The 22,237-nt window shown below is 28.1% G+C and overlaps 5 protein-coding genes across 17 annotated transcripts; 2 read left to right on the forward strand and 3 right to left on the reverse strand.

Moving 5' to 3' along the window:
* Nucleotides 1-311: 311 nt before the first annotated feature.
* Nucleotides 312-3,057, reverse strand: LOC124952802 (ras-related protein rab7). 5 transcript variants are annotated; one of them, XM_047503217.1, is made up of 5 exons: nt 2,906-3,057; nt 1,989-2,173; nt 1,692-1,910; nt 1,485-1,622; nt 312-1,400 (listed from the first exon to the last, which is right to left on the reverse strand). In XM_047503217.1, exons 2-5 carry the CDS (start codon nt 2,166-2,168, stop codon nt 1,314-1,316), a joined length of 624 nt encoding a protein of 207 aa, XP_047359173.1. In that variant the 5' UTR covers nt 2,169-2,173; nt 2,906-3,057; the 3' UTR covers nt 312-1,313. The 5 variants fall into 5 exon arrangements, with proteins under 5 accessions (XP_047359173.1, XP_047359176.1, XP_047359175.1 ...); XM_047503220.1 differs by having other exon boundaries at nt 2,794-2,928; XM_047503219.1 differs by having other exon boundaries at nt 2,783-2,921.
* A 220-nt stretch (nt 3,058-3,277) lies between these two features.
* LOC124952801 (serine/threonine-protein phosphatase 6 regulatory subunit 3) lies at nt 3,278-10,025 on the forward strand. Of its 7 annotated transcripts, XM_047503209.1 has the most exons (20): nt 3,583-3,673; nt 3,767-3,865; nt 4,105-4,245; nt 4,311-4,390; nt 4,474-4,625; nt 4,704-4,825; nt 5,019-5,189; nt 5,299-5,477; nt 5,584-5,697; nt 5,773-5,908; nt 5,985-6,137; nt 6,230-6,337; nt 6,422-6,486; nt 6,583-6,781; nt 6,871-6,933; nt 7,220-7,317; nt 7,468-7,549; nt 7,631-7,826; nt 7,999-8,392; nt 8,478-10,025. In XM_047503209.1, exons 3-20 carry the CDS (start codon nt 4,186-4,188, stop codon nt 8,623-8,625), a joined length of 2,520 nt encoding a protein of 839 aa, XP_047359165.1. In that variant the 5' UTR covers nt 3,583-3,673; nt 3,767-3,865; nt 4,105-4,185; the 3' UTR covers nt 8,626-10,025. The 7 variants fall into 7 exon arrangements, with proteins under 7 accessions (XP_047359167.1, XP_047359170.1, XP_047359165.1 ...); XM_047503211.1 differs by lacking the exons at nt 3,583-3,673; nt 3,767-3,865 and adding an exon at nt 3,278-3,535; XM_047503214.1 differs by lacking the exon at nt 3,767-3,865 and having other exon boundaries at nt 3,559-3,673.
* LOC124952800 (valine--tRNA ligase, mitochondrial-like) lies at nt 9,516-14,355 on the reverse strand. Of its 2 annotated transcripts, XM_047503207.1 has the most exons (16): nt 14,115-14,355; nt 13,836-14,025; nt 13,500-13,746; nt 13,196-13,424; nt 12,945-13,124; nt 12,738-12,862; nt 12,389-12,651; nt 12,090-12,318; nt 11,896-12,018; nt 11,703-11,810; nt 11,432-11,591; nt 11,087-11,355; nt 10,793-11,005; nt 10,601-10,712; nt 10,363-10,541; nt 9,516-10,281 (listed from the first exon to the last, which is right to left on the reverse strand). In XM_047503207.1, exons 1-16 carry the CDS (start codon nt 14,218-14,220, stop codon nt 10,186-10,188), a joined length of 2,829 nt encoding a protein of 942 aa, XP_047359163.1. In that variant the 5' UTR covers nt 14,221-14,355; the 3' UTR covers nt 9,516-10,185. The 2 variants fall into 2 exon arrangements, with proteins under 2 accessions (XP_047359163.1, XP_047359164.1); XM_047503208.1 differs by lacking the exons at nt 11,703-11,810; nt 11,896-12,018.
* Nucleotides 14,356-14,557: 202 nt separating this feature from the next.
* LOC124953142 lies at nt 14,558-15,572 on the reverse strand. The gene is made up of 3 exons (XM_047504098.1): nt 15,112-15,572; nt 14,948-15,025; nt 14,558-14,791 (listed from the first exon to the last, which is right to left on the reverse strand). The coding sequence occupies exons 1-3, from the start codon at nt 15,291-15,293 to the stop codon at nt 14,665-14,667; spliced, it is 387 nt and encodes a 128-aa protein (XP_047360054.1). The 5' UTR covers nt 15,294-15,572; the 3' UTR covers nt 14,558-14,664.
* Nucleotides 15,573-17,170: 1,598 nt separating this feature from the next.
* On the forward strand, nt 17,171-22,208 carry LOC124953138 (rho GTPase-activating protein conundrum). Of its 2 annotated transcripts, none has more exons than XM_047504089.1 (10): nt 17,171-17,642; nt 18,206-18,454; nt 18,562-18,803; nt 18,900-19,027; nt 19,100-19,293; nt 19,387-19,549; nt 19,653-19,996; nt 20,080-20,246; nt 20,348-20,525; nt 20,608-22,208. In XM_047504089.1, exons 2-10 carry the CDS (start codon nt 18,316-18,318, stop codon nt 20,982-20,984), a joined length of 1,932 nt encoding a protein of 643 aa, XP_047360045.1. In that variant the 5' UTR covers nt 17,171-17,642; nt 18,206-18,315; the 3' UTR covers nt 20,985-22,208. The 2 variants fall into 2 exon arrangements, with proteins under 2 accessions (XP_047360045.1, XP_047360046.1); XM_047504090.1 differs by lacking the exon at nt 17,171-17,642 and adding an exon at nt 17,644-17,770.
* Nucleotides 22,209-22,237: the final 29 nt, after the last annotated feature.

The raw sequence follows: 22,237 nt of genomic DNA on the forward strand, positions 1-22,237 counted from the left end.
AAGACCAATAATTTAATCGAGTCGTTTAATAAAACAAAACAACAAATTTAAATTACAATTTATGATTTTTTTTTTTTTATTACAATTTTTGAAATGCTTGAAAACGCACGCATTGCAAAACGGAACACTTCAAGAAGAAAAACGAAATCGATGAAAATAGAAGCGCTTTGAAGGAGGTACGATGTACGGTTTATCAAACTAGCGGAATCCAATTGTTGAGTCATTTATAAAAAGAATTGCCTGATAAAACGCACTAGCCTTTTTGGACAGAGGGGCCATGAAATGTTGCGATAAATATTGTGATGTAGTTGTTAAAATAAAACTTGTTTGAATGAAATATTGCAAATATTGCGACTAAAAGTTATACTTGTTATTAAGGAAAAAAAAAAAAAAAAAAACAGCAAAAACTGCTTAATTCAATGATTATTAAATAGTAACGCTATCACATTCTTTGTATCTTGAATTTAAATATAAAGAGAATACATGCAACATGAGTATTGATATTTCCTATTATTCCTTGATGTACCAATAATAGTAAATTTTAATCTCCAGATGAGAAGCCGCAAATGGTCGATATTCTTAAAAGCTACTCACAAAACTTCGCTACGTGGCAAGGCTCCTCTCTAAATGCGATAGTTCTTAATATATTATGGGCAATCTTCTGCATGATTTCTCAAATCTGACGCAACCTGTATTCCCGATCTACACGTCAACCTCCTCGCGCAATAACGATTTTTATTATGTGAAAACTTCATAGTGTCATCCTATGACAAAGGACATCAACAATGAATCATTAGGAGATGCAGATATATAGGACAGTCCATACGTTTCACCATGACCAATAAGAGAGAGCATTATATGTTTAAAAATACTATGCTGAGTGAACTATTCAATAGGACAGATGGAGTAAAGATAAAAGACCCATCTAAAGAGTCAAATATATAATATGCGTGATATAATCACAACATATATTCTTTTCTTTTTATAGGAAGTCAGATAAATATTTCTCGGTATGCTATTCTGTGTTTCAATGTTTAAAAAAAGATATTTTGTTTAGAATTTATTCTATATAAAATATATGCATCTTAAATCTTTATTGCTTTACTCAATAAGTTTGATAAAACATCTTAAAATTACTGATGAGATTAATGAATATGTAAGATATGAAAACCGAGATATATGCTCCCAGACTTCCTAAAGGCTGATCAAAATTATTATAAAACTTGTGAATATTATTTATATTCCAATATGTAAACGTACGACCTGACCTCTGCATCCATATGCTTGTATATGAATTTTTGTCGATCCACGACCTAGCATGCACAAGAATCCCCTTTACCATTATTTCTTTGGTCATTGGTCAGCTTAATTTGGTCTGGGAACTCATTATAAAGTTCCACCTATGAGTGGAAAAACAGTTAACAATAGTTAATAACAGATCAATTTATAAATGATATAATAATACTGAATAACTTATGACATACCTCACTTTCTTGAGCTAGAGCATTCTTAGCTATCGTTTGGAATGCCTGTTCCACATTAATAGCCTCTTTTGCACTGGTCTCAAAATATGGAATATTGTTTTTGGATTGACACCATTGTTGTGCTCTCTTACTAGATACCTTATAGAAAAGTATATATATTATAATGTAATTCTTATCTATATTTAAGGTTTGTTTTATTAAGCTTACCGATTTAGATTCTAGATCAACCTTATTCCCCAAAACAACAAATGGAAAATTATCTGGATCTCGTGGAGATGCTTGGATCAAAAACTCGTCTCTCCATGATTCTAAAGATTTGAAACTTGTTGGTGCAGAAACATCAAATACCAATACACAACAATCTGCGCCTCTATAGAATGCAACTCCCAACGATTGAAATCTTTCTTGACCTGCCGTATCCCAAATCTGTGGTTGTCAAAATCGGAGTATAATTTTTTACACAATGAAAGTAATGATTTATATTATTTAAAGTACCATAATTACCTGCATAGTAACTACCCTATCATCTACCATAACTTCTTTGGTGAGAAAATCTGCTCCTATAGTAGCTTTGTACTGATTACTAAACTTTTTGTTAACATATTGATTCATCAATGATGTTTTACCTACTCCAGAATCTCCCAGAATAATTACTTTTAAAAGTACTTTCTTGCGGGATGACATAATGACTGAAAGAAAAAAAAATTTTATTTTTCAAATGCTATGCAGTAATGTTATTAAAAAAATGTAATGTATTAAACAGAACGATACAAGATAAAATTGTGAGAATAGTAAAGATCATAGTATAAAAGAAGATATGATACTGTTATCTATATTGAATTACAGTATAAATTTCAGTAATGTTGTTATACTACAAAAATTTAATTGTGATAAAAAGAATTTGTTGACAATAATACTTAGTAATATCATATTGTCCCAATAAAATTAAAAAAAAAAAAAGAAAAAACACGCTACAAATTTCAAAGCATTAAGAAAATATATAATAGATGTCACAATTAATCCGTATGTTTTTTAAATGAATCATCGAATGCAGAATGAGAAGTAACTTTCTTCTTAATGACGTATGTTTCTAAATGTTACAAAAAAGATATTATTTGCTATTATCAGAAGAATAAATATACTTTGACAACTAACACTAAATTCGTAATCCCGTTAATAAGAAAAATAGGATATCACTAAGCGAGAATAGAACCTAACAGGATGTAAGAGAATTTACATGTAGATGTAAAATAGAATCCGTTTAACTGCGATAGTTGAAAACCTGTCAACACACTAACAGGGCAATTACGATTTTGCGCGGTAATTTGAGAGTCTTCTCAAAGGAAAGATACGCGATGTCCATCGACGGACGAAAGCATCCAGCGGTCGATCGACGAAACCTCGAACGTAGATGATATTACCTCGAATTTAATAGAAAACAGGACGCGTATTCCTTCTGGCCCTAACACTTCACACAAAGAAAATGGCGTGTTATGAAATCACGAGTATGACAACGATGTCGTCACCTGTTCGTTAATGCTCTTATCGACTGCACAAAATCGATTGTAATTCTCGAATGCAGCTCGAAATATCGAAATGTCGCTTGAACTTACACAGTTGCGCCACCTTCAGTAAAAAAGAATAATTTGATTTCAATATACATATCGAGATTTTGTACTTCCTGATTTCACGCGTTGAGGTATACGAAGTAGAGAGGTTAAGGAGACAATATGTATTGCAGTGTATTACGGAAGTGAAAGTATGATCGCCATCTTGCTTATCCAATTCTGTTCGCGCGAAGTTTAAACGATGAATAATTTATATTGATTAGAACGTACAAACTTTTCAAAAGAAATAATTTTTCAACTATCGTCATTCGACTGTTCATATTCGAGTATGCTTACTCCACCAGTGCTTTCAAATATTATAATTCAGATAAATTATACAAATGCATATCTATTTTCTGTATTGTTAGAAAAGAATGTGATAGCAATAAAAAAGTGACGTATTAAGATGGCGAAAGTATAACTTCCGTCATTTAGAAACGTAACGTAAGTATGTATATATGTACTACTAAGGATTTGACGATACTCTCTCTTTTACTCCTTAGTCTTTCTACTCTAAGATTGAAAGGAACGCGTTCTCCTGTGCTGCCTCTTCATCATAGATCTTTGATTTCAGATTTCAAGGTGCATGCATCTGCAAAATCGTAAAGTGTGATACACATTGAACAAATAAAGCTGCGTTTGAATGTAAACTTAATGACTACTTGAAACTTTTAGAAAATATATTATCCTAGAACGTGTCTCCTTTGAAATCATCGTCAGTGCGAGCATACTGAAATTAGAAGCATTTCTTACTTGGAGATCGACTTCAAAAAGGTTACTTTTGCGGCAAACGTCAATGTTATAAAGCGATACGTTGATCTTTCCGTTTTTTCATAAAGAGTGACATTTTAGAATTTTGTCGTACCACTGGTGGAAAATAATTTGACACCGTCGTCCTATCATCGCGTTTACAAATACCGTTGAATTTTTTCTAATTGTATCGTCGAATCGTTATACTTTCATGCAATGTTAGTTGGTCGCTTTGCTCAAAACGTATTACGTTATTTTTTTAGTGGACGGCATACCAATGTTGTGATTATCGCATTTTGTGATAAATTTTACGACGATTAACTGCAGAGTAATATCATCGCACCATGTTCTGGACTAATAATTACGTGTCGTCGCCGCATATTGAAGCATTACTTAACAAAGAGGTGAGTGTGATATTTATTTGGTGTTATGGTTAAATGTGCTCGGTCAACGATTATCACAATTTTAGAATGTTACGTTGCACGAATTAATGGACGAAGAAGATATCTTACAAGAATGTAAGAGTCAAAACAAGAAGTTGGTAGAATAGTAAGTGAATTTGGAACTTTTTATCCATTAAATGGAGATATTTAGCTAAGTATAATATTGATATGCTATCCCTTTATTCATAGTCTTGCAAGGCCTGATGTAATGGAAGAATTAGTAATGCTTACAACTAAGGAACCATCTATGGATATTGAAGAACGCTTGCGTTACAAATATCCTAATGTCGCATGTGAATTGCTTACTTGTGACGTGCCAACATTGAATGAAAAATTAGCAGGTATTTTAATAAATTGATAATGCGTCTCATTATTTAAGAAACATATAATTATACAAAATATGATTGAATAAATTTTAGGTGACGAGTCACTTCTGAACAAGTTATATGCTTTTATAGACACTGATCAACCTTTAAATCCTTTGTTAGCATCGTTCTTCAGTAAAACAATCGGTGTACTTGTTACTCGTAAGAGTGATCAGGTGATTATGGAGTTTATAACAGTATAATCTTAATAATTAATAATTATTTTTTAATAGCTTTATTTTTAACTTAAGCAAAAACTTTTCTATTTATTTCATTTATAGGCATATAAATATTATTGAGAGATTAATAATATTTATTTATCTTTTCCTTATCCTTTTCGTGCCTATCCTTTCTTATCCTTACTATCAGAACTGGTATTCCTATCAGTTCACATGTTTACAGGTTTTAGAGTTTCTTAAAAGTCGTCAACATTGTGTAGACTTGCTTTTACAACATTTAGAGACTTCAGCTATTATGGATTTAATATTAAAACTGGTAACACAAGTTGAAGGAAGTGATATGCGACAAAATATATTAAACGTAAGGAATGATTTTTTCCTCATATATATTAACATTTTCTAATAATTCTAAAATATTTATCTTTCAAAATGAGTTTAGATAATAATTATTTATTTTTTCTATTGACAAGTGGTTAGATAGTCAGCAGTTAGTACAAAGGTTGGTTAAATTGTTGTCTCCTACATCAGAGCCAGCAAAACATGCAAATGCGTCTCAATTACTTTGTGACATGATAATTGTAGCAAGAGAAAATCAACGTACATCGACAGAAAAAACAGATCCAGATCCTATTTTAAATACTTTGGAGTCGTAAGTACATTCAAGATAAAGATATGATCAAATATAAAACATTGAATATATAATAGTTAAATGTAGAATTTCAAAAATAATAATGTTAAATATATTATTTTTTTAGAGGAGAAACTGTAAGTCTATTATTAGAGACAATCTTGACAAGTGAAAAATTAGAAAGCAGTATTGTAGGTGGAATTCAAGTGCTTCTTGCTCTTCTGGGTCAAAGAGTAAACACGTATGTATATAATATTCTTATATTCATCTATTTGTTTTTATATTTGTCTATAGAAAATATTTAACATATATATAGTGCCTTAAACGAAGCTGATGTTCATGGGAATGGTACCAGTGAAGACATGACAGATAATGAACAACGTATTAAAATTTCTAATGCTACTATATCCTATTTGGAACAACTTCACAAACTTCTTTTAGATCCACCAATTGTAAATATCACTGAATATGATTAATTCTTATGTAATATATAAATATATAGGTATAAATATGTATTTGTTATTACAGAAACCAGCTGTAAGAACAACAGCTGGAGTTTTAGATTGTCCATTGGGTAAAACACGCTTGCATGTTGCAAGATTATTAATGGCCTTGTTATCAACAGAAAATGTAAAAATTCATGAAGCATTAGTAGATTTAGGAACATTCCAAACTTTATTGGTCAGTATAAATGTTATAACTTTATTATTATGATGCTCAATTTATTAATATTGGAATTTAATTATATTTTTGTGTTGTTATATTATTTTCAGGACCTATTTTTCAAATACACATGGAACAATTTCTTACACACACAAGTACAACAATGCCTAGCTCTAGCTATTAATTGTGATTACCAAGATAATAATATTTATGGCAATGTAGGTAATATGCCTCTGACAGTGACAATATTTATTTTATTTTTATAAAAAATATTTTTATCAAACAAGTTATTTCTTTTTTAGATATTTGTTAAGTGCAGATTGATAGAACGTATTTTGGAAGCTTGGGACAAAAATGAAAATAAACAGTAAGTTTCTGAATTATGATTTATGATTGTGAAAAAAATGTAAATTACACGCTGCGATTGCTTAGAGTCTAACGCTTTTAATATTTTTAATTTTAGAAATAAAGAAAACGGTGTTAGGCAAGGATACATGGGTCACTTAATAAATATAGCAAATAATATTGTAATACAATGTGAAAAAAATAATGCATTGGATACTTTTGTGAAAACAAATTTATCAACTGAATGTCTTAATAAGTGGGAAAACCTTGTGAATATAAAATTAGTGGAAATCAACAAAACGCGTGAAATCTTCTTGGTAACCACAATATCATTATCTTATCAAAATGTTCATTTAAAAAACTGATTACTATAATTATATATGTGATATATATGTATGATATGTAGGTTAGACCAACAGCACATATGGCCAACTCTGAAGATACTCCAGATCGCTACTATTTAAAAGAGGTATATGAATCATTTTAAAGTTTTATTTAACTTGATTTTAATAATATCAAAATTAATTATAATTTAAATATCTTATTGGTAATTTTGTATATAAATAATTTTTATTTTGTCTTCTACAAATGTTAATGTAGATATACATTAGAAATATTTATATTTTTTATATATACATATATGTTAATATTTAATATTAATATTAAATATTAATTTACAATATAAATTACTAAATATTATATAATAATATAAATTACAACTTTTAATTGTGCTATATGTTATTCTTTAATGTTAGATATACACTGACTACCAGGGTCAACAAATGACGTCTACTTTTATTGATAATTTTGGATTTCGTGATAATGAATTTGATGATGGTGATGATGCACTTCAGTAAGTATATCAAATTGTGTATTCATATAAGTTCCATAGTGAGACTGTCTATGGAATTGTAAAGTTATAATAGCATGAAGAAAATATAACACTGTGAGTAGCAGTATTGCATTTCCTTCTTGCGATTGTTAAAAAAAAACACTATTATAGTAACTCCGTTGATCAATTAACAACGTTGGCCTTTAATCTCAGTGAAGAAGATCTGGATTCAAGAGAAGATTTGTTTAATAAGGTAGATATCATTATTCATAATCTAGATATCATCTTATTTATTCATATTGCTTAGTTATTTTAAATATAAATTTAAATATAGATCTGTCAGCAAAAGCAAAAAGCAGGACTTGAGGAATGTGGCGGTGGAACAGAATGGGGTGATGAAGGTGATTTGACTTTTCAAACGGTAGTAGATAAACGAGATTGGCATTCAAAACAACATCATGGATCTAGTTCATCTGATGAAGATGATGAAGATCCTCGGGACATGCAAATGGAAATTGATACATCAGATGGTAAAATCTTACTTATAATATATTTGTAGAAATATATTTAACTTTATAATTTAATTGCAGTTAAATTAGATTTAATTATATTTAATAATTAAATGTAATTTAATTATTAAATATATTTAAATATAATTAAAGTTAATTACATTTATGTAAGTTTAGTTACATTTAATTACAGTTTGGAATGTTCCAGAATCACTTCCTGCTAGTACTACAATCCCAGAAGTTAATCCATGGGATGTTGTACCATCAGAACCTGTTGAGTCCACAGGCTGGGCGAATTTTGATAATTTTGAAAGTACTTTAAGTATAGAAAATAATATCGCGGTAGATAATAAAACTTCCGAAACAGTTAAAAAAGACGTTGTTGATGTAGCAGCAAGTTTGGACAAAAAGGAAACAGTACTGGAAAACAAATCTGTGGAAAATATTGGAAGTGGAGATACTAAAACTTTAGATTCAGTTGATAGTATGTCCCATCAATCTACAGAAACAAATCAAAACAGTAAAAATAGTGATGATAGTATATATTCTGTATGTACCTCTGATAAAAATGCCAATCCAAGTGAAAGGTATTTATTAATTTATAATAACATTCATATAATTTTATAATAAATCTAAATATGATAGACTAAAATGACCATTATTTTTATTTAGGACACCTGAAACCAGAGAGGAAAGTAAGAATAAGGAGTATGTGAAAAATTCAATAGAAAATGATAAAACATTAACAGAACATAAAATTGTTTGCACTTTAAAAAGTACACCGTCAGATACAACGTTAACGTCTAAAGATGCCAAATGAAACGTTAACACTTGTTATAAAACATGGCAATAGGAAAAGAATATCATATCAGTATGAATTATGTACGGATGTCTAGAACATCTTGTGTCTCTATTTTCATTAGATCACATGAATTATGCTTTACAGCATTGGCGCTGGGCACTAATTACGGCAGGGTATTGATGCGGTTTGAATAATGGACTTTTCAACGCTCAATTACATTTATCAAATCTTTTGATGTTTATAAGTATGTTCCCAGATTGCCAATGTACAAGTCAACTTTTGCAAGTGGAATGTCCTCATGTTTTATAAGGACAATGAAAAAAATTTCGAAAATTGTTATTTATACGTATCTAATGTAAATGCAGGTAGTTGAAAGGGTATATTCAACTAATGCAGGTTTATCTTGTATTATTTGACATTTGCATGCTGAGATAGACGAAATATAATTGTACAAAAGAAGAGCTAACCAAATTTAGGACATTGTGCCTTTACTTGGTTTACTCGATATCTGTTTTCACAGAACAAGTATTATGTAGCATTATGAAGTATAATGTTTTAAGTAACTTGGATATGAGGCTCTTTAGGGAAAGTCATTGTAACGATATATTTCACAACAGGTGCTTTAGCTTCTACATTCAACAAGGCAAAGGTACTTAGGTGCAGTGCCTACTATTTGCTTGAGTGTATGCCCATGCAACGATGCGATGTAAAAAAAAAAAAAAAAGTAAAAAGTGATGTATTTTTATTACGTTCACGATAATATTGAGTCAAAATTTATACAATATATTATAGACGAAGCTTTCGATCAATCTATTCTTATTTGCATTCCAATAAAAATTTCTATAAAATTAATAATAATAGCCATTCAACATGATCTTCCAAAAAGTAATATTAAAAGCAGAATTCAATTCGAAAAAAAAACACACGTTTTAATCCATTTAATCATAATTTCTTAAACAAAGAGTTCTGTGAAATATGTTTCTTGTGCAACACAACACTCTTCTGCCTTACAAGTGTCACTATAGAAATGTGTTTATAGCACTGTACACGAGATTCTGTACATAATTAATTAATAAATGAAAAAGCATTGTTCGAAGTTCCACAAGTAGTATTTGCAGACTCCTTATATTTTTTTTCCTCACGTTTTACAGAAGCATTTTCTCATGGATCGTTTGTTTTCTTACAATAAATTCATTCTATTTTATAAAGTAAAAATTATTACCTGTACCATATGTAATGTGATATTTAAAACGTGTATTGAAATTAACTTGCAAAGTATTCAGATATTTAAGGTGATTAAAATTCTATTGAATTCTATTACATGTATCTCTTATATAATAGAAATATTTCTGTTGTAAAAACATGTTGACCATTTTCATACTGATACGCATATAAATATAAATAAATTCATGTGTATACTTTTTGCTTTTTATATATCACTATAAGAATTTTCTGGACTCTTTGAAAACAAGACAAAAAATGTAATGTTCAAATTATGTAACTTTTCTCTATATCAAAAAATTGGTTGATTTAATATTTTCTTTTCTTTGTAATAATATACATATCCTATAGAGAGTTCTATTTCTGTTTACATTGTTCTTGTCTTAATTTATTTTTTGCTTTCATTTTTCTTTTTTCTATAATTTGTAATATCTGATCAAATGTAGATTTATCCTGAATGAAAAGAATTATATATTTTAATTACATTCAAGTTTACCTAATAGTATAAAATTTAATTAGTTTACTATAACATACCTGTACTGATAAGAATAGAGAACAATTGGAATTAAGTTCTTCTAGAATACTATTTGTATTTTTAACATAATTTTCTTTTAAATATATTGATAAATTCCATATTCTACTAGCTCCTTTAATTGCATTTATATTCTTTGTATAAAATTCATGATCTTCAGAATTATCCACCACAACGTGAACTAGAGAAATACAGATATTAAAAAAAAAATTTATTTTTATTGTATTACTATGATTATACCTTCTAGCTCTAGCTTTCTGCTGATATTAGCTGTAAAGCTTCTAATTCCAGTTATTAGATTTATTACACTGTTCATTCTTTCATCTAACAATTTGTTTCGTAAATCTTTAAACTGTAAACATACAAATGTTTCATACCTTTTATAAGTATTAAAAACAAAAAGAGTTAAGAAAGAAAAATTTATAGTTCTACCTCCTCTGTTGTAGGATAAGATGCTTCTAATAATGAAGACAATGATAAAAAGGATGGTAATTGTTTTGAAAGTCTTGAGTACAACTCATCAGTTAGGAATGGTGTAATAGGAGTAAGAATTCGTAAAGATACTTCTAAACAATTGATTAATGTGTACGTGTGGCTTATAATCACAAGTTCTTCATTGCTTTTGAAGCCCCATTTAGTTGCTTCCTGTAAAAAACTTATTGATATCGACTATTTCCTTATATTGTTTTATAATGATAAATAATTTCACTATAAAAGTAATCTTACCAAGTAAATATCACAAAATTCATAATAGATAAATTGTTTTATTGCAACAACTGCTTTATAAAAATTTCGTTGCATAAAAGCTGTATTAACTTCTTCTACCATTAATGATAATCGACTTAAAATCCAAGAATCTAAAGTTGTAAATTTTTCAGGTTTGCAGTACTTATTTGGATTTGTCATTAACAATACGTATTTACTTGCTTGCCAAATTTTGTTACAAAAAAAATAGTTTTGTTGACATTCAATAATATTGAACGAGATGGTACGACCTATTAAAATGATAGAATTAAATTATTAATCGTTTAAAGTAAACTAATGTGCTTATTTACATTATAAACTATTTACTTTTAATATTATGAGCACATAATGTCATACGTAATGCATCAACTCCACAAGCTGATATTCCATAAGGAAACATTTTACCATTAACTGTCAAAGTTCGCTTAAGTTCTGTTTTATTAAGAATTCCAGCATTATAACTTTCTTTCGATTGTTCATTGAGATCCTACGAATATAAAGAATCCTGTTAAACAATTAATTATTTACATGCATAGTATGAAATGTTTTATTATATTTTATTGTTATAATCTAATCAATTTCAATTATATATATATACCTGCAAAGATATACCATTAATAATATTTTCAGGAGAAATAACATTACCAAGACTCTTAGATATTTTCTTTCCTTGAGCATCACATAAGACACCATGAAGTAAAACTTCCTATAAAAACAATCATTTTATGTTTATAATCATTTTATGTAAACAGATGCATAATAGAATTTATATTTAGGAAATGTAGAATTACTTTAAAAGGTAGTTGTCCTGTTAGTTCTAATCCTAACATTACCATTCGTGCAACCCAAAAAAAGAGTATATCATGTCCAGTTTCCATTAGTGTTAGAGGATAATACTTTTTAAAATCTTCCATCTGAAATATATCTGTAGTATTTATACTACAATGTTTTTCTCATTAATTTCAGCCATGTATTAAATAATTACCTTTTGTGGCCAACCCATAGTAGTAAAAGGAAGGAGTGCAGAAGAAAACCATGTATCTAAAACATCATTATCTTTATGTATTTCAACATGAGCATCATATTTTTTTTTTGCAATAAGCAATGCATCTTCTTGTGAATGTGCAATTATCCATTCAGATGTTTGGTCAGTCTTTATCTCATATGCTGGAATTTGATGTCCCCACCATAATTGCCTCGAAATACACCAATCTCTGATTATATGATGTTATTAATTTCTAATTAAAAATGAATCTTAAATATGTTTCTAATTATATAGTATACCTAATATTTTCTAGCCAATTATACCATAATGATTCATGAATATTAGGATCAATTTTTAGAGATCCATCTTTTACAGCTTGTAATGCTTTTTGAGCCATATCTTTACATCTAACAAACCACTGTTCTTTTAATAAATATTCAATAATATCACCAGATCTTGAACATGTAGGTAAAATCATTTTGTGACTTTCTATGCCTCTTAAAAGGCCTCTGTTAGTTAATTCATTTAACATTTTATCACGTGCCAAAAATCTTGGAAGGCCCTTTTATGTATTAACAAATATTGTATTAGATTATTTAATAAGATCAAAGTAAAGTACAGTTTATGATAAAATAAATTTTGTTATACCTTATAATTATCATTATTTGTTATTATATTTCCATGTTCATCAATAGTATCAATGATTTCTAATCCATGATCTTTTGCGATTTTGTAGTCTAAATGATCATGCGCTGGTGTAATTTTGACTGCACCTAATGATTATATTTTGCAATATATCAAGTTTTATAATTGATATTTGGTTTAATAAATATTTTATATTATTGAATTATTTACCGGTTCCAAATGTTATGTTAACAGAGGTATCTCCAATTATAGGTATAAAAGTTTCTCTGAGATTATGCCAAACATATTGACCGATATATTTATTATATCTATCATCTTCTGGATGGACAGCTATAGCTACATCTCCTAGTAAAGTTTCTGGCCTAGTTGTTCCAACAATTAATTCATTTTCTATAAAATTACAAAAATTATGATAATTAATGATAAATTGAAATATAAACAAATAAAATATATTTCAATACCTGAATCTTTAATCTGATATGCTATTTTGATTAATTGTCCAAACGTTACTTTTTTTTTATAACCAGGAACTTCTAGTTCTGTTTTTCCTGTTAATTCTATAAACTCAACTTCGATATCGGATATAGCACTTTGTAATGATGGAGACCAATTTATTAAATCTTTATCTCTATATAACATATTTTTTTCATTCAGTTTAATTAATGCTTCAGTTACTGCAAAATTATGATTCTATAAATTACATTAAAAATATGATATTACATTAAATAACATACTTAAAATTAAAAAGTTTATCTAGTTTATTACCTTATTTATAGTAAAATATTCTTTAGACCAATCAACACTACTTCCTAATAATCTTAGTTGATTTTTTATTATATTTTCCTTTTCATTTTTCCATTCCCAAATAAGAGAAAGAAATTGTTCTTTTCCTATATCAGTTTTTGTATAACCTTTAGTCTTATAAAGATATTTTTCTACTACAGCTTGTGTAGCAATTCCAGCATGATCTAATCCGGGTATCCATATTACAGGATAACCATTCATTCTATACCTATGCAATAATAAGGTATAAATTGAATGTTAATAGAAGTAAATCCGATTAAAATATGCTAATCAATAAACTAATTAAATTATGAATACCATCTTGCTAAAACATCCTGTATTGTTGCAGTCAATGCATGTCCTATGTGTAATGTACCTGTTATATTGGGAGGTGGTAATATCATTTTAAATGGTTCTTTATTACAATCTTGTGAAGGAAAAAAATTATTCTTTTCCCATAACTGATACCATTTAAGTACATCTTTTGATGGAAACGTTTTTGGAAAATCTACAGGAAATAAAATGTTTTTCTAATTTATTGAATTTTGATGTTTAATATATATATTATAAAAATATTAGAAATAACACTTCCGATACCATTTAATTCCTGATTACAATAACTTTTAGAAAGGCATTTGTAAAGATGTGCCCTCAGAGAGTAATTTAATCGAGTAACATTCATCTTTGAAGTATAAAATATCATGTCATCGATTAATATTAAAAATTCATATTCTTTCTATATTGAAAGATATATAATATATTATAATATATTTTTTTGGTACACCAGTCATAAATTGTTTGAACCGGCACGTTCAACGAAATTGAGGTTATGTAAAATAAGCACAAGTTACGTTACTTTGCCAATAGGTTCGCTAGTATAAAAATTGAGAAGTATTGTAAGTTTAAATAATAAAATTATAAATATTTAAGAATATTGTATCATTTTATATATTCTTTTATTGAGTAATTATGTCAATAAATGAAAAAGAAACAATATATGAATGAAAAGAAACAATACACGAGGATGTTTTTAAATAAGTATATTTAATTTATAAATAATTAAACATATATGTACACATTAAATAATTAATTTTTTTCATTCAACTGCATATCATTAATGAAAATTACTTTCTATCGTATTATTATATTATGTTCCTGCATTACTTTCTTCTGTACTCAAAGTATTTTCAGTTGATACTGAAACTTTATCCAAATCTAACAATCCATTTTCTTTATGCGGTGGATTATAAATTGAAATGTTAACTTCTTCATTTCTGTAAGAAGGTAATAATTAAAAAGTTAGTAATTGATGAAATAATTTAATGATGTATGAAATAATATTTCAAAATTACATAAAAAGGTAAAAGAAATTAAAGTTCAAGATTTTTAGATTCATATTTATATTTCTGTATTATTTATACTTATATTACCTTTCTGGATTTTCATCAGTACTATTATTAGTATCCGTCAAAACTCCAATTTCATATACTACTGCTCTTATAATGTATCTAAAATATTAATATCATTATTGTTATTAATAATTATTATAATTTTGGGTTTCGTAGTTGTTATATATTTTTGAATGTTAACTTACAAGTTGTCATCTGTTGAGTTTTCTGCCAACATATTCTCTGTAGTATAATCTTGATATTTTTGCATAGATGTAGATAACGGTATTGTGATTATTTCAGTCGACAAACACATGAAAATTAACAGTATATAAAACAATCGAACAGGAGCCACAAAGGGCTGACCATATTTTTCACTACTATACATTTTGAATGATATTTAATACTTTTGTCAGCACTTTTATAGGCCTGAAGACCTATTATTAACACTACTCCCACTTATCTATGTGAGAGTGGTTCATAATATATACTTTCTGTATTTGGAAGTGGAAATGGAAAATTTTCATCAGCAAAACCAAATACTTGCTAATGAAAAGAACAATTAGAATATTTGTTATAGCACCATATTGAAATGTTACTGTGAAATTTCAAAAATTGACAGTATCGATTATAATCCATAGAGGAATATAATTTTTTGAACATATATTTTACATTTCTATTTATGAATAATGATAAATATATTTTCTTTATATTATTAGCAGAGCAACGATAGAAAAAAATATTTTGACATTAGAAGATAAAAAATTATTTTATTTAATCTTTCTTTTATAAATTATATATAAATATTTTTGAGTATTAAAATACATTTGAAATTCTCTAAGTAATAAGATTAAATCATAAGTGCTGACGTATTTTAGTTTCAACTATAGGTGTTACGTTTATTAAATTAGCATTACTTCGTTAATTTCGCCATATGATCACGTCCACGTATGATTGACTTTGTATTCTTTAAATAAATCATGTGAAACAATATATATATAAATATCTCTATAGATAAATTTAACTCATTCATAATGACAAAATATGAAAGTAATTTTCCAATAATAATATAAGGTTAATATGTATTGTTATATATACACATACGTTTTAAATGATAACTTTATTAGTATTGTTTCCTTCGAAAAAATTCATATATTTCAATTTATAATTTTCTTTTTATTAATTTATTTTTTAATATAATTAAAATATATGTTGATATTTTGAAGTGTGCGATACAATTTTTGAAATATGTCAATTATTAACCTAGTCACGTGACACAAAATATAGGAAAATATCCAATGAAATTTAAACCGCCATGTCATTTTCTCATTCTCGCGGGAAAAACGCAGCTATCGTATTGAATGACACAAGCTTCCTAATGTTTATATTTTCCACGTCGTATCGATCGATCTTATGTATTTTTCATACGAATCAAATAAAGAATTATAATATTAAAGTATTACATGCCCTTGTCGCTAAATTGTCAGCTTCTGTTTTTATTACATGCGTATGGCCTTCGTTAAATGCAACCCAGACATAAAAAATCAATCTTTTATTGTCAATAAAATATCAATAAAGTTTCTCTTTCCTTGGAATTTGTAATCATTTTATTGAAGCTATGGATCTCCATACGTAGCAATCTCTGAGGATCAGGACAATCGATATTATTTGCATATAATAAATTTATAAAAATACATGCAAATACTGTCGAGTTAATTGATTGCGTTAATCGTATTTATATATAAATTGTTTGAACATAATTTCAAGATAAAGTTGTAAGTTAATTTTTTTATATAATTTCTATCGATAATATAATGTTACAATCGGTTTATAATCGATCGTCGATAATGTAGAATGTGATGTCTAATGTAAATGTGAATGATAAGAATGTAATAAGTTTTATAAGTTTTGAATATTATACATGATTGAAGATAAAATATCTACCATATTATCCATCATTTGATCTAATCGATTCCATATAAATAATTATTTATTAGGATTAATATTTCTTGTGAAACGAATGATACGAAAGATAAAGAAACAGGAAAACACTTCGATTCGTTAAATCGTGAAATAACTTCAATAGGATGAATATTTCTATGTTAGAATTCTTCTCGACTATCTTACATTACAATAACTATTTCCGGTGTGTTGAAATTTAAAGTGCATCCGTTAGCACATTAAGTGCAAATAGAAAACGCTAGATTTCGCATTATCGTTTCGTAGTGACCCTTTGATCTTTTGATCATTTTGAAGATTCATAAGAGATTAACAATTTTGAAAGATTTATAATCTTTCTTCGAGTAAGAAAAATATTTTTCTCAATGGTTTCAAGTGATTAGAAAGATTTGAATTTTAATTCGTTTATTTGTCTATTACATCTTGCGCATTATGTCGTCTCCACAACGTAAAACCGAATGTAATCTTCGCAGCAATGGGCGTAATTCGAATACGCGTTTCGAATAAATTACAACTTCCAAGAAGTAGCTAGCCTCGAGAAATCGTTAGCGCTTACGTTGAAGTTTCACGGACACGTTCCTGCTAAAAGTTATTTTGTATCTCTAATACGTAGCTACTTTTCTTATGCAGAAGACCGAATGATGACTCTTTTCTATTTATCATTTGGCGCGTAAGCAGTAGTACTATCTGAGGCGGCCGATGTGAAATTTATTTTCGGAATACGATGACCATTTTTGCATCGTCGAAGCACCGACAGAGGGAAATCTTGTTTCGAATCGTACGTACTCTATGCACGAACATATTGTCATAAGAATAACAGTACGACGTCAAGGCTATGTTATGCCTCATCATTTTTTTGGTGAATGTTTAGGTGTCTCAAATAATAATCATTGCATAGATTACCATGTATGTACATTTATTCTCTTTGTTTTATAAATTGAATATGGAATAATTTGATCATTATTTATTATTTATCATATACAATTAAATATGCTTTAGAATTTCATCTGTATTAAAGAAAATGGCCTTGATTGTTGTATAATTCATCTGTGTTTACATTTAATATGAATAATCAATGGGCAAACGTGTCACGTCACTTAGTGTTTTTCTCATATCTTACAACTACGTTTTCTTATCATCATGTTTTGTGTTTCCAATGATAATTTCACAAACGATATAATTTTCGACTATATATTTAATTGTATTTTATTGTTTTATTTGATTGTATTTATTTTTTGTCAACGTCTTCTTTTCATTTGTAATCGGTCAAAGATTGGTTTAAGTGTGTGTGTGAATTTTGATAATATAAAATATAGATAATAAGATTCATCATTATTTCAGATATTGAAGATGAACAGTAGAAGAAACCTTTAAGTATATTTGCTTTTTCTTTTCTATTTATATTTATATTGAATATACAATACAATAAAAAGTGTGAGAGCAAATAAATCATGGATAAAGTACAAAGTGCTACTTATATTGGGGTAGATACCCATTTATTAGATTATTGGGAAGAATATCAGAAAATGATTGAAGAAACTAAGATGTTAGATGATTATCTTGATGAAGAATGTCCACGAAATTATGATGGTTGGTTATATTTACAACTTTTATATTGTTAGAATTAATATAGTAAATTAGTAATATAGTAAATTGTCCAATAAAGGCCTTGTTTTTAATTCGTTTAAAATTTTAAGAAGGTGAAGAGGAAGCTGAATGGTTACGTGCCGCAGGCTTAGGAGAATTAACTGAGCCATGGAAAGCAGGTAGAGAAGTTCAACCAGAAGAATTAGGAGCTGCTTTACGTCCTCTTTCAAGAGCACAAGCAGAAGCTGTAAAACGAAGAGTTAAATCTCTCAATCATACCGTTAAACAGCGTTTCAATCAACGACAACGTGTAAGGAAACCAGACATCAGAGATGTGTTCAAAGATGTGGAGGTTTGCAAAGTTCATTGTATTTTATATATTTTATGTATTTAAAGATTATAATTAATTATCAAATTTAAATCGTCATATAAGAATTATTTTGAATAGATTTCCAGTACAGGCACAAGATCGAGAAGCGCTACACCTGATTCTTTAGATTCTATTCCAGGCGAAACACCAGAAAATGCTTCACCTCCTTCACAACCATCAATAACTGTAATTGATCATCAAACAAGGTTAATTATCATATTAATATATTGTCATGATGAATAGTAAATAATAAATGTAACACTTTTGGTTTTTGTTAGTATCAATGTTCCCAGTTTTGTATCAATATTTCATCGTTCTTCAAATGAAGGAAAGGAGACGGTTAGAAGAACACCAAGTGCACCAACAACAGCTACAAATTCTGTGCCAGTTTTGACAAATGCTCCAGTTTCTGTTCAAGAAATCTTTAGGCGTACTGGTCATTCCTCTCGAGGAGATGTTGCTAATGATTCCGGTACATTAAATGATGGTTTAATGATTTTTCTTTTATGATTTTGTTTGTTGCATGAAATATTATTCAATTCAATTTATATGCATGTATTTGCAGAAGGTATCCAGCTGACTGGTTATCACAGATTAGGAACAATACATCTTTCTAGACCACCTATTCAAAAACGTAGTGGTAGTGATCCTAGTGAAGTAGCAAATACAGCAAACTTAGATAATGAAAATATTGGAAAATTAACAGTTTCTAAAGATTCGACATTGCGGTAATTTTGTTTTAAATATAAAGCTTCAAATGTGCAAGTATATTGTTTTCCTTTTTTGCATGTATTATTTTATCTTTGCATTTATTTTTTTTTTTTTCTTTAGAAGAGCTTCAGGAGGTCATGCAACTGTTTCTAGGAGTCATAGTAGTTTGTATGGTTTGTCAACGTCTAAAGATGAGAATTTATTATCTCATCCATTAAATCGTACTTCGTCGCATGGTCATCTGAGTTTTGAACAAATGTGTAGGGCAAATGAAACAAAGTCACAAGTGTGGGTAACAGAAAATCTTCCAACCAATGATGGTTTTTCTCAACAACGTATAGAATCACTATCCCAACGTGATTTAACACGATTACAGCCACTTTTGTGGCTTGAACTCACAGCAGTTTTTGATAAATATAATGTACCTCTTAAAAAACGTAAACCAAACAAACGTAGGAGAAAAGGTTTGAATTGTTATTGAAATTTTTGTTAATAGAATTATTTTATTTTACTTGTATTATATTTAAAATAACATTTATATTTATAGCTGGGAATTTGTTTGGTGTATCGTTATCAACTTTATTACTCAGGGATAGCCAATTAACAAATGAAGAAAGTAACATTCCTTTAGTATTCCAAAAAGTTCTCAGCGAATTGTCTAAACGTGGAGTAAAAGAAGAAGGTATTCTTAGAGTTGGTGGTCATAAACAAAAGGTATGTATGTATGTATGTATATATATATATATGGATTAATAAATGAAGCACAGTGTTCTGTTTTTATCTTATTAATGTACTGTTAATTTTTTTGTTTTCAGGTTGAATTGATATGTACAGAATTAGAAACAGATTTTTACAGCAAGCCAAAGGAAATTGATAATTTATTTAAACGCATACCATGTCATGATCTTTCAGCAATTCTTAAAAAATTATTACGTGACTTACCTCAACCGCTTCTTACAGTGGAACTTATGGATGCTTTTTACCAAAGTCATGGTAAATAATTTATTAATATATCGACGATCGATATTATATTTATAATAAAATTTTAACAATGTTATACGTTTATTATTTTCAGAAGTAAAGAATCCTACCGATTTGTCATATTCTTTAAATTTATTGGTGCTACTTTTACCAATAGAGCATCGATGCACGTTAAAAATATTGTTAACCTTTTTTAAATTGATTATCGATAATCAGAATTCAAATAAAATGTCAATTCATAATGTAGCGATGATAGTAGCACCATCGCTATTTCCACCACGTTATGTGCATCCAAGTGATCGTTCTGATTTAAATGCTCAAGTTAATATGGCTGCCATATGTTGTCGGGTAACAGAAGCATTACTTATTAATGCCGACAAATTATGGTATGTACCAACTAATCTTATAAGTCAAATGCGCAGACAGTCCGAAGAAGAAAAATATCGCAAATACAAAAAGAAGTATTATTAATAACAGTAATCAGCAGATTAGTATCGTACTGTTCAATTGGTTGGAGGATATAGAAGTATAGTAATAATACCTTTGGTGCCTCTTAATTATGTTAACAAGATTTCTAGGTCAAATTTGTATTTTAGAGACTAAGTGAAATACGATTTGAAAGGATTGTTTTGAAATCCTTTGTGTCCATATGTAGTCAAAAGCGGATTTTTTGATATACCTCATATTTCCGATGATCATTCCTGCATTAGTCTGACGTATATAATATATTCTAAGTTCGTTTGAGATCAAGTGCAGTAACTCATTTAGTTAACATATTTAAACGTGCAATAGTTCAAGAGAAAAGAGAAGAAAGAATGTAGATTTTATTCTCATAGTTTGATAAAAATTTTCTTTTATAAATATTTGCCTTGTAGGAGTCTAGTATAGTAGTTTAAAAAAGTTTTTGTTCTTTTTTTTACAATAAAGTAGATTTAACGCTATATATTGTATAAATGACCGTAATTATGTCCGTGATTAATTTATTTGTTAATATTAATCACAAAAGTTGGATCTCGCCCACTGAGTATTGTTTCATATTACTTAAGTAATTATGTGTTACATTGTTGAGTAATAGGTAGAATCGGCGAACGCATTTTTTTCAATATTTACTATTATTATTATTATTATTATTATTTTTTTTTTTTTTTTATGTTTTGTATATCTAAAATCGACAATAATTTTTACTTGTGAAGTAAGAATTACTCATTAGATGAATTAATTACGGTCGATGCAATTAGTTATTATTACGTGCTATAATTTTCTAACAATAAGTTCATTTCTTTTATAATTAATATTTATTATAAACTTATTTTATTGTTGCAAGTGGATGTCTCGATCCGATGCAAAAATGACAAATGATTTCTTTATTATATATAATTTATTAATTTTTTTTATACTAATGGAAATCATTTTCAGAATTAATTGGATAAAAATCGGATAGTTGATTAGATTCTTTCCAATTTATTTCTTCTATTGATTTTTACTTATTATATACACACGCACACTCACACATACATACATATATATATTAATGCTAATTTAATATACAATACGCGATTGGATTATATTTAAATATTGATTTCATATTTCACTTTTGTGAAAGTCGTTTTTCTACGCCATATATAATTTTTAGAAATTTGTATATAACATTTTGCACATTGTTATTTCGAATTAATAAAGTGCCAAAGAAAAGTACAAGCACATTTTATTAATATACATTTTTT

Source organism: Vespa velutina, chromosome 11 (assembly GCF_912470025.1).
Source record: "Vespa velutina chromosome 11, iVesVel2.1, whole genome shotgun sequence".
Classification (NCBI taxonomy): domain Eukaryota; kingdom Metazoa; phylum Arthropoda; class Insecta; order Hymenoptera; family Vespidae; genus Vespa; species Vespa velutina.

What these genes read in the sequence shown, in the direction of transcription:
- LOC124952800 (XM_047503207.1), bottom strand. Translation starts at nt 14,220, where the DNA reads ATGATATTTTATACTTCAAAGATGAATGTTACTCGATTAAATTACTCT. An exon ending in AATATTTTACTATAAATAAG is followed by an intron (nt 13,425 to 13,499) that starts GTAATAAACTAG and finishes TGTAATTTATAG; the next exon opens with AATCATAATTTTGCAGTAAC. An exon ending in AATTGGCTAGAAAATATTAG is followed by an intron (nt 12,319 to 12,388) that starts GTATACTATATA and finishes TCATATAATCAG; the next exon opens with AGATTGGTGTATTTCGAGGC.
- LOC124953142 (XM_047504098.1), bottom strand. Translation starts at nt 15,293, where the DNA reads ATGTATAGTAGTGAAAAATATGGTCAGCCCTTTGTGGCTCCTGTTCGA. An exon ending in AACTCAACAGATGACAACTT is followed by an intron (nt 15,026 to 15,111) that starts GTAAGTTAACAT and finishes TTAATATTTTAG; the next exon opens with ATACATTATAAGAGCAGTAG. An exon ending in ACTGATGAAAATCCAGAAAG is followed by an intron (nt 14,792 to 14,947) that starts GTAATATAAGTA and finishes ACCTTCTTACAG; the next exon opens with AAATGAAGAAGTTAACATTT.
- LOC124952802 (XM_047503217.1), bottom strand. Translation starts at nt 2,168, where the DNA reads ATGTCATCCCGCAAGAAAGTACTTTTAAAAGTAATTATTCTGGGAGAT. An exon ending in ATAGGGTAGTTACTATGCAG is followed by an intron (nt 1,911 to 1,988) that starts GTAATTATGGTA and finishes TGACAACCACAG; the next exon opens with ATTTGGGATACGGCAGGTCA. An exon ending in TTGATCTAGAATCTAAATCG is followed by an intron (nt 1,623 to 1,691) that starts GTAAGCTTAATA and finishes CTTTTCTATAAG; the next exon opens with GTATCTAGTAAGAGAGCACA.
- LOC124952801 (XM_047503211.1), top strand. Translation starts at nt 4,186, where the DNA reads ATGTTCTGGACTAATAATTACGTGTCGTCGCCGCATATTGAAGCATTA. An exon ending in TTACTCGTAAGAGTGATCAG is followed by an intron (nt 4,826 to 5,018) that starts GTGATTATGGAG and finishes CCTTACTATCAG; the next exon opens with AACTGGTATTCCTATCAGTT. An exon ending in CTGGGTCAAAGAGTAAACAC is followed by an intron (nt 5,698 to 5,772) that starts GTATGTATATAA and finishes ACATATATATAG; the next exon opens with TGCCTTAAACGAAGCTGATG.
- LOC124953138 (XM_047504089.1), top strand. Translation starts at nt 18,316, where the DNA reads ATGGATAAAGTACAAAGTGCTACTTATATTGGGGTAGATACCCATTTA. An exon ending in TCTAAAGATTCGACATTGCG is followed by an intron (nt 19,550 to 19,652) that starts GTAATTTTGTTT and finishes TTTTTTCTTTAG; the next exon opens with AAGAGCTTCAGGAGGTCATG. An exon ending in AAACAAACGTAGGAGAAAAG is followed by an intron (nt 19,997 to 20,079) that starts GTTTGAATTGTT and finishes TTATATTTATAG; the next exon opens with CTGGGAATTTGTTTGGTGTA.